Raw genomic sequence first — 9,525 nt, forward strand, 5'->3', positions numbered from 1 at the left:
ATTATGTAATTAGCCAAAATATAAAATGATCTTCAATGATTAATTTGGTGGCTAATGGCATATGTGTCATGAAATAATATAAAGTGTAGATACCTTCGGGCAATTTCTGATTTGATGAATGAACTGAATCAAAATTATTGCAACTAAAGTAGTAACCACTACGGGATTACTTTTATGGGTTATGGTCCCCACTTGTAGGGCAATAGGTTTTCGGGTGTAAGGTTAAGGAGAATAAGGTAGGATGAGGATAGTGTTATCCATAAGGATATAACACTATCAACTCATCCATTTGGCATATAACATAAAGCTCCTCACAACACACTATACACTCTCTCTCTAGCACAAGACATTTTCTCATTCCCCTCTAGAGAGAAACTAAGGAAAATCATTCGGCGCTCTATCATCTGGAAGATCATCGCATCCTCATACCTTCGAGATTCCGGAAATGGCTCAATAAGGTATGTTCTCATCTTTACCATGAACTCATTTGGGGTTTCTTCGGTCTGGACCATGGTTGTTCCATTTAGGTTTATGTATGAGCATGAACATTAGGTTGTGGGAACAAAACCATAATCATAAGGACTTCCGCGTTTAATCTATGGATTTCAGAGGGAGATATTCTCCAACACATAATACTCTTCCAAATAGGAGAGGTAGAAGGTTTGGAGGGATCATATAACAAGGAATAATCACTAATATACTTTTCACTCAAAACCTGCACCACAACACAATTTACCTGGGAGAGAAATTTAACAGCACAAGAGAATGAAAGTTAATATTGAATCTTAAATGTAATATTTAAGATATATCCTATTATTCATATTTTAGTATTTTATAAAAAGTTGAAAAAACTGTGTATTTTATGTTGATGCTATTGAGCAACAACAAAAATGCAGCACTTGTATATCAATAAGCTAGTAATCATATCTAGATTCAAAATATATTTTTACGTGTATACATTTAAATTTGTATTTAATTATAATATTATTTTAATTATATTATTTTTAGATTTTAAATTGGTCCTAAGATAAAGATTGTATTAACTTTATTATTTGTCTTTCTTGTGATAGTCAATTAGAAAAAAGATGTATAGATTAACAATATAAAAGATTGATACATTATTAGTCTATTATCTATTTTCATTTTCAATTATTATTGACTCTTCAAAAAAATAATATCATAAATGATGGATGATATATTGAATATGTAAAAATCTTTACACAAATATTTCGTAGATATTATATTCTCAACAATTTTATCATTTCGTTCTAATATTAAATTTCCATAAAAATATTATAACATTCGGTGCATATTTGTCATCTCATAAAGATATGTCATTCCATATATTATTATTTATGATTGTTTTAAGATTAAAAACTTAATAATTAGGTTTTTTTAGTCTCACATAGTGTTAACCCATACACAGTAATATACACTCTTGCGACAGAAATATACATCAATACCCGCATAATCCCTTTTAGCCCATGAAAGTATTATAAATGTTTAAATACATTATTCAGTATTTTCTTTGCTTTTTCATTCCAATATCTATTATAGTGATTTGGGTCAGTGGTGACTCCATTTTGGTTGTTTTGGTAGGTGTGATTTGAGGAATCTGAGATGGGTGATCGACAAGTAGTGGTTGAAGTTCCTTCTTCTTCTCCTCCTCCTAAGGATGATGATAATAATGATTATATGATTTCTTTTGTTACTTCTTTGGAGTCTGCTTTGCTTCCTTGTTTGCCTGCCCGAGAACTTCAAGCTATTGACCGTTCTCCTCACCCTTCCCACCAAAGTCAGTAATTATTATTCTCATTCTTCATTTATTATTATTATTATTATTATTATTATTATTATTATTATTATTCTTGGCTGGAAACACTTGTCTATTGAAAGGGAGAACAATGAAATGGTTTCGGTGTATTTGCGATTTAGGTTTTAGAGGGGAAAGGAAGGAAATCGAGGGCTTGCCAGTCATTTCACATGTGTATTTCATCACTTCAAAGTTTTTCCCTTCTTTCCTTCTAATAACCAACTCGGAAACAGACCCAAATTTTTCGAAGGGAAGGGGAGAACTTGAGAGTCATTCTTATGGTTTTATTGAACCATTGGGACTGTTTCATATGAACATGTATCAGTAGAAGCAATCATAAAAATTTGCTAATAAAGTTGAATGGAAATTGATCAAGTTACTAGGACAGGACTATATAAAGTTTAACAGCAATTGCAAATAGGACTGTAAACTTGCGACAAATGAAGGTTCATTTTTGTCCCACTCGAGGGGTGATGGCTTTAATTCACCATGAGTATGAGAAGATAAACCATGTCTTTGCGGTGGTGGAAACTAATATTAATATACTTAGAAATGTTTCTGTTGCAATGCATGGTAAACATAATTTATAGAGTGATATGACTTTCTCTTTTTCAGTCGATGTGGACAAGCATGCAAGAGATTTCATGGAGGCGGCCAAGAAGCTTCAGCTTTATTTCATTAGTCTGCAACGTGAAGATCAGCCGACTAAAGCTGAAATGCTTAGAAAGGTATGGTGACAATGCTGCATGTATGCTCTTAGCCTCTTTCAATCCGAAGGTCAAGGAGATGCTATAAATATATTGTCATCTAAACTTCTGCTGATATGTCTTGTTTAAGCAGGAGATTGCTATGATGGAAGAGGAGCTTGATAGAAAAAACGAGCTCATAAAAAAACAAGAAAATTTAATTTGGGAGTGGCAGAAAGAGTTGAAAGATCAGTTGGACAAGCACAATACTGAGTTGAACAAGGTTTAAGATATGCTTGTGTCATCTTCTGTTGTAGTGTTTAAAAATTATGTGGTACACTTCATGGTCTATCTTTCTTTTTCTCCCTATCTATTCCCTTTGCTATTGTCACCATAGTTTGAATTCCTCCAACCACAATTGTACTGAGTAAGGAGTGTATGAAATATGATACCTTCTTGGTGGCCAGTGATAACTTGTAACAAATTATGTACTCTTTGATGAGATGATTCTGACATGAGTTAAATTTGATGACAATTAGTCAAATGATAAAAAATGGAGCATGGCTTATTTGTTAGTATAAATTTCTAAACAAATGATGTTGATCTGTAGTGGAAACTCCAATGATGAATAGATGTTCTGCTAACTTTTTTCTTCTTCTAATTAGCATTTCAGTTTTAGTGAGATAATGAGCCTGCTTCAGAGTTTCTTTTTTGAATCAGGAAACTCTTTGGCCATTGGATTAAGTATGGTCATGTGGGTGATGAATGTCATACACCTTTAGTCTGGGAAACACTGCATGTTTCTAGCTCCATTTGTCAAAAATATGCAGTGGTGATGACAGACTTAACAGGATGTATATCAGTTTTCTTATCTGGCCAGAGTTTTGACAAATGTCTGGAGATTTGGAGACTATTTCCAGGACAGGACAAAGTCCATTTGATAATTTGACGATAAACTTAATGATTAAGGAGCAATATTGAGTTCTGAGATCTTATAAATTATGTGCTTCCATTTTGGCCAAACATAAGAAAAATAGGGACTTAGCACAACGATAAAGTTGATTACGGTCATGTGTTTAAATCCTGGAAACGATATCTTCGTTTGCAAGGATAAGAGTGCCTACATTTAGCATCCTATGATTCTACTGTGTGAGAGCCTCATATAGTGGACCGCCCTTTTTTATAAGAAACAGTTATCGAAGACAAACTGTACTAAGTACTAGATTAATGGGTAGACTGTGGATTATTGGAGCCAGATTGTGAGACTAATGGATGTATTGGCATCATTTTAAGGGGATCACTATTATCATGGATTCTGGAAACCTAAGTACAATTTTTCAATTACATGAGATCTTTGGTCATTCAATAGTAACATCCTAACGAATTATCAAATGCCTTACCTGGCATATCAATTTGTTTAAGAGGGAAAATTGTCAAAGAATCAACTGTTTCTTGATAGTAGTTATTAATCTTGGAATGAACTTGTTCATTTGATTCTCACTATAAAACATTTGGAAGGACTATTGTATCAGGAAACTGAAGAAAATAATTTAAAATTAGTAATCAAAATATATTATGCAGCGCAAGGCCAGTATCAGTGATAATCTGCAAGAAGCAATGCAAAGCAATGATAAATTCATTCAAATGGACTAGAATAGAGACAGAAAAGATCTCAAGGCCAAAACTAGCAGAACATTATGGAAACACTACTCATTCAGAAATTAAGCATCCATAATAGAACACTACAATGATACCTATTTCCAATTAAAGAACGTTTTCCAACTCTTATTACTTGATTTCCTTAAGTTGCTTTTTGAGCACATCCACTGATTTCTTTCCAGTACTTTGCTTTGCATTTTTACTTACAAGGCTTCCAGAGTTTCCTTATAATAGGATTAATGAAGTTCTCAGGTTGGTTACTAAGCAAAAGATCAATTAATTGCTTTACTTCTACCAAGCAGCTCTTAAAACTACCTCCATTGTAAATTTCGCCGAAACCATAAGAATAGAACCTCTCCTCTGCAAAATTCTCTAAGATCCAAAGATCATGGTCGTCGACAGTCTTAACTGCTTTTGCATTGAACCTTTTGACACTATGACTAGAGAAAGCAGCCACAACGGAATTAGAAATATGATCAAAAGCACCACTCCCAACTTTGTACATACCATCCGAGGGCGAAATTTGCTGTACTGTGGACATGATAGAATCCAGGTAAATGATGACTTTATGAATGTAATCATTTCCATTCTCACTGTTCAGTATAAACTGCAATCATGGCACTCCAGACATTGCTATAGCAGCAATCATGGCACTTCAAACATACACATCTTTCCTTTCTATAGAGTAAAATGTGTTCTTTGCCTTCTTTAAATCTCCACATTTAGCATACACGAATCCAACAACCGAAATCTATCGCCCCCAACGGAGCACAATCGCAGAATGTACAAACAAGAGTAACTTCATCTGGTTTAGCATTCTTATTATGCAGCATTTCATGGAATTGAGACAAATCCTTCTTAGTCCTGCCATTCTGTTCATAGGTAGAACTTAGTGCAGTCCAAGTAGCAGTTTCCTTATGAGGCATTGCATCTAAGATAAGGTGAGCTTCATCAGAATTTCCCAATTTTGCATGAGTATCAGTCATTGGGAAATTAAGTCCACATTTAACATACATGTCAAGCATTGCATTATTTAAAGTTAAGTCCATGTCAATCTCATTGTTTTCAACATACGAACAGATCCATCTTCCAAATTCCATATCCCACTACTTTGCGTAAGCTGAAAGAATTCCAACCGCGGCGACAACTAGTGTTTTAAATTGTGGTTGCGGTCACGGTTATTGCAATTACGGTCATTGCGGCCGTTGCAATGCGGATTGCAGTCGTTGTAGTGTGAATTATTTTATGAGTAAAAACATATTTTTGACATCGATCGGTCTGATGCGGCCCGATGCGGATGCGTTGCGGCCTGATGTGGTCCAAATGCAGTCTGATGCGGTTGCGTTGCAGCCTGTTGCGGTCACATCACTGTTATTCGGTATCACGCCACAATTGCAGTGTGATATGGTTGCGGCAGTCACCACAACTGCAATATTGCAGCCGCATCATGTGATGCGGTCCGTAATTTGAAACACTGGTGACAACATTTGGTTTCACATCTTTCACCAAACAAAAAAGGGATATGAGGAGCATGTATTTCCTTTAGCTGCATTATGTTTGCACATCGGTCTATGAAGTCCAAAGGATTAGTCAACTTCACTTCTTTTTTCTGTTTTGCAGAAAAAAACACAGAATAAGACCTACACATGGATGTTGCCATTAAATCAAGAATGAATATTTTACAAGCCTAGTGTTTACTATGCAAGAATAGCATGTCTGTTAGTTCAAACTAGTAGATAACTCCTATGTTATTCAAGAAAAGAACCATTGACATGTATGTTAAATGTGGACTTAATTTCCAGATATTCGACAATATCGATAAGGAATCAACCAAGATAAAAGACCAGATTCATTTTGACATATAAGTAGATAGAAGAAAATGAAACACTGAATTACTTCAAATAAACACATAAATGGTGACATTCTAATCATTCACTTAAACCAAACATCAGAAGGGAAGTAATAGGAAGAAGAGTTCATTTACATTCTCATTGTTTGAGTCCTAACATAGTTCTGTGAAATTTGGCCTGGATGAATACAAGTACAACAGTTAAGACATGAAAATGAAAAAAAGAACAAAATCAATAAGAAAAATATCCAGAACTTACTATTCCAATACACTTCATTTGACTTATCAAGAGACATTAAATGATTAAAATTTACTCAACACCTTATTAAGCAAGAACCGTGACAGATTTCCCCCTCTAATGGGAAAATAATTATGCAAAACAAAGCATACATGAACTCAGTGTGTGAAAATAGAAGGGATAATGGTTATGTAAAATTTTCTTAAAGGAAACTTCCCCATTTGAACTTTTTACGTTAGAATGTTTTTACGTAGAACATCATATTTTGAGAAACGTGCTATATTGTTGAAGAGTGTAATATCTATGCATTGACAATATAAAATATGTATACACAGTCATTATATTATTTATCATTCGTTTCTCTTAGTAAATGCCACCTTAGAAGAAATTATACTTACTTTTTATGAAGTTTAAATTAATTATATTGGTTATTAGTAAAGGAGAGGCGAAAACATGATCTAGAAAGTGGTGTTAAATGTAAAATCAATGTATCATTGTTGTACTATTAAATTTTGAAAAGCTGCTACTAAGTCAATCAAATCGAATCGAACTAAATACAACCTAAGTCAAATCGTATCATAACATATTGTTAACATCCTCTCTCAAAGTCAATTAAGTGAAGATAACTTAGAGTTTAGAAATAAAAGCATGAAACCATACAACATCTAGAGCCAATCATTTAGGGGATCAAATGAAACTGATTGAAGGCAACAATATTTTGGTTGAATTTTTTAAAGCAATGGGATCAGATGAAACTGATTAGAAGGAGAGGAAAGACGAACACGACTGAATAAGATGTGTATATTTAAGTAAATTCAAATATTGGAGTTCCTTGATCATTGTACTTAGGGAAATTGTTAGCAAAACCATACTTCCATTATTGATATAACAAAGATATTGAAAGCTAAAACTTTTAGAATCATTCAGAGGAGACGATTTTCCCAGAAAATTAAATAGTTAGGCTTCACTAATTTTTTAGTCCTTAAAACCAACTTTTATAATACATTACCAAATTGATTACATTTCAATTATCTTGGTCATTTCAATTACTCAAGAACCAACTTCTGCGAGTTGACTTCATCTAATGCATAACCCATTGTTGAGAATTCTGGCAATGATTTCTACTATGACAAACTACACTTTAGGGTACTAATACGACATTAGTTTAGTAGTGTAAGATACACTGAATTCTCAGGTAAACCAAAAAGTTAAATGTTGAATTTTCGGAAGCAACACTTGTGGAGGAATAGGTACACACCTAACAAAAGATTAATTCTTTATCCAAATATTGAAGGATATCCATATTATAAAAAATTTACAAAAAATACTAAACTTTATGGTTATTCTTCCAATATGACGCATGTGAAAGGGCATATTTTGTGTTTAGAAAAAGAATTGCCTCTTGAAGCCTAAACAATTATTCTTTACCTTATTGATCACAAATTGTATATTTTGTGTTATTTATCTCAAACATTTCAACATACATAAATTTGAAATTTCATGCCAATCACTAGCGTGACAAGTATAACAACACATCTATGGTATCAATGCTAACATGATTGAAACTAATCAATTGATTAGTTGTTTAAACAATTTAAACTAATAATAAAGTTGTACATTTAGACTTTTGAGACTTGAGATATGATTTACAATATTCTTCTCAATTTTGTTCACTTCTCTTTTCATCTTTATAAAATTTGAAACTTATACTTCCTAATCTATCTTCGACAACTAAGGAGAAGAGAATATTTACCCCATTACAGAGAAACAAGATCAAAAGAATATTCATTAATTTGTGGATTTCCAGCAATTATAGTGCAAAAAAAAAAGATAGTGAATTTTAGGGATGTTATATTTAGTAATTATTTTTTATTTGCACCGAGGTTCTTTTAACCTATAGTTGGTAGGATTGAGATCTTCTGTCCAAAAAACACATGTCCTCATATTTTTAACCAATAACATTACATCTAATAATGTAAAATTGTTACTTTTTATTTTTATGAATTTTTATTTTATTTACATGTCACTTTTCAATTGAGACAGAGTTGGGGACAACTATGTTCTAGTTGGTAAAGTACTTCAGAAATTCAAGTAATTGTCTACTGGGCTGGACCATGTTGGTACATTCAGTCCATATTTTTAAACAAAAATAAAGACATAATATTGCCAACAACTTTTTATTACCCAAACGAAACTACTTCATTTTTTAGAATGTGTATATCTTTCATAGGTATTAAAATAGGAACTTGTTGTATATCTAGGATCCAAAGATAAGGTGTGTAACATTTGTTAAAAATTAAAATAATAAATATCATTAATTGTAAAAAAATGAAAATATTAATGTTAAAATTACAAATTTAAATATATTTAACAAAATAAATTCCATATTTTATGATTAATTTTTATCTAATTTCACATTTGAAATTGTTGAAAGACCGATTCATTGTGAATGTTATTGAACACTTCTCGCTAAATATAAATCACAAGACATTCATTCATCCATGCATTTTCTATTCAGTTACACATTTTTCATAGTTGAAAAAACTCTTTCTATAGTTGTATTACTAACTTTACTTCAAAAGAATATAAAGTAATGGGTAAACACTGTGTTTTTCACTTTTAACCAGCTTATCTTAAAATTATTAATTTTTTTCGAAGAAAAAATTCAACAATATTGTTATGCATATTAATGATGTAATCTCAAATTGATTATCAAACATCAGCAAATCAGTTGGGGAAAAATCATGTGGATAAAACTTTACAAATTCAATTAATTTTGTCATATCAAAAACTAGAAAAGAAATCTCCTAGACTCAAACAAGACATACACAAAAACAATTAAGTATTATCTTAGAAAAACGATAATGAAATTCTTTAAGTTGCATATCCATAATATTATAAAAACTAAAACATATCAAATCATTTACAAAAAAAAAATTGAGTTTGTCCAGTTACAAATAAGAGTGAAATATCTAGGATTGTTAGTGTAAAGATTTATACAGATTCACTACATCATCTACCATTCTTTTGGATAATTTTTTTGAAAAACCAATAATGATTAAATATAGATGATGAATGATGTAGTCATATGTATAAATTTAATACATTATCACTACATACATTTTTCTCTATAAATAAATAATATATATATATATATATATATATATATCAAATAAGTGGAGGGTGTGCAACATGAGAATCACATAGCATCATCCCAAGATATAGTTCTCCATCTTCACATGTGTATATGTTATAATGATAAGACATGACCTAGTCAATT

At 31.9% G+C, this 9,525-nt stretch overlaps 1 protein-coding gene across 2 annotated transcripts; it reads left to right on the forward strand.

Annotated features, from left to right (window-relative positions):
* The first annotated feature begins 1,570 nt into the window (after positions 1-1,570).
* LOC109342023 (mediator of RNA polymerase II transcription subunit 28) lies at positions 1,571-3,023 on the forward strand. Of its 2 annotated transcripts, XM_019579981.1 has the most exons (4): positions 1,571-1,795; positions 2,429-2,541; positions 2,654-2,834; positions 2,867-3,023. In XM_019579981.1, exons 1-3 carry the CDS (start codon positions 1,621-1,623, stop codon positions 2,786-2,788), a joined length of 423 nt encoding a protein of 140 aa, XP_019435526.1. In that variant the 5' UTR covers positions 1,571-1,620; the 3' UTR covers positions 2,789-2,834; positions 2,867-3,023. The 2 variants fall into 2 exon arrangements, with proteins under 2 accessions (XP_019435526.1, XP_019435525.1); XM_019579980.1 differs by having other exon boundaries at positions 1,572-1,795; positions 2,654-3,006.
* The last annotated feature ends 6,502 nt before the right edge of the window (positions 3,024-9,525 follow it).

This window comes from Lupinus angustifolius, unplaced genomic scaffold, assembly GCF_001865875.1.
Source record: "Lupinus angustifolius cultivar Tanjil unplaced genomic scaffold, LupAngTanjil_v1.0 Scaffold_162_1, whole genome shotgun sequence".
In the NCBI taxonomy this organism is placed as follows: domain Eukaryota; kingdom Viridiplantae; phylum Streptophyta; class Magnoliopsida; order Fabales; family Fabaceae; genus Lupinus; species Lupinus angustifolius.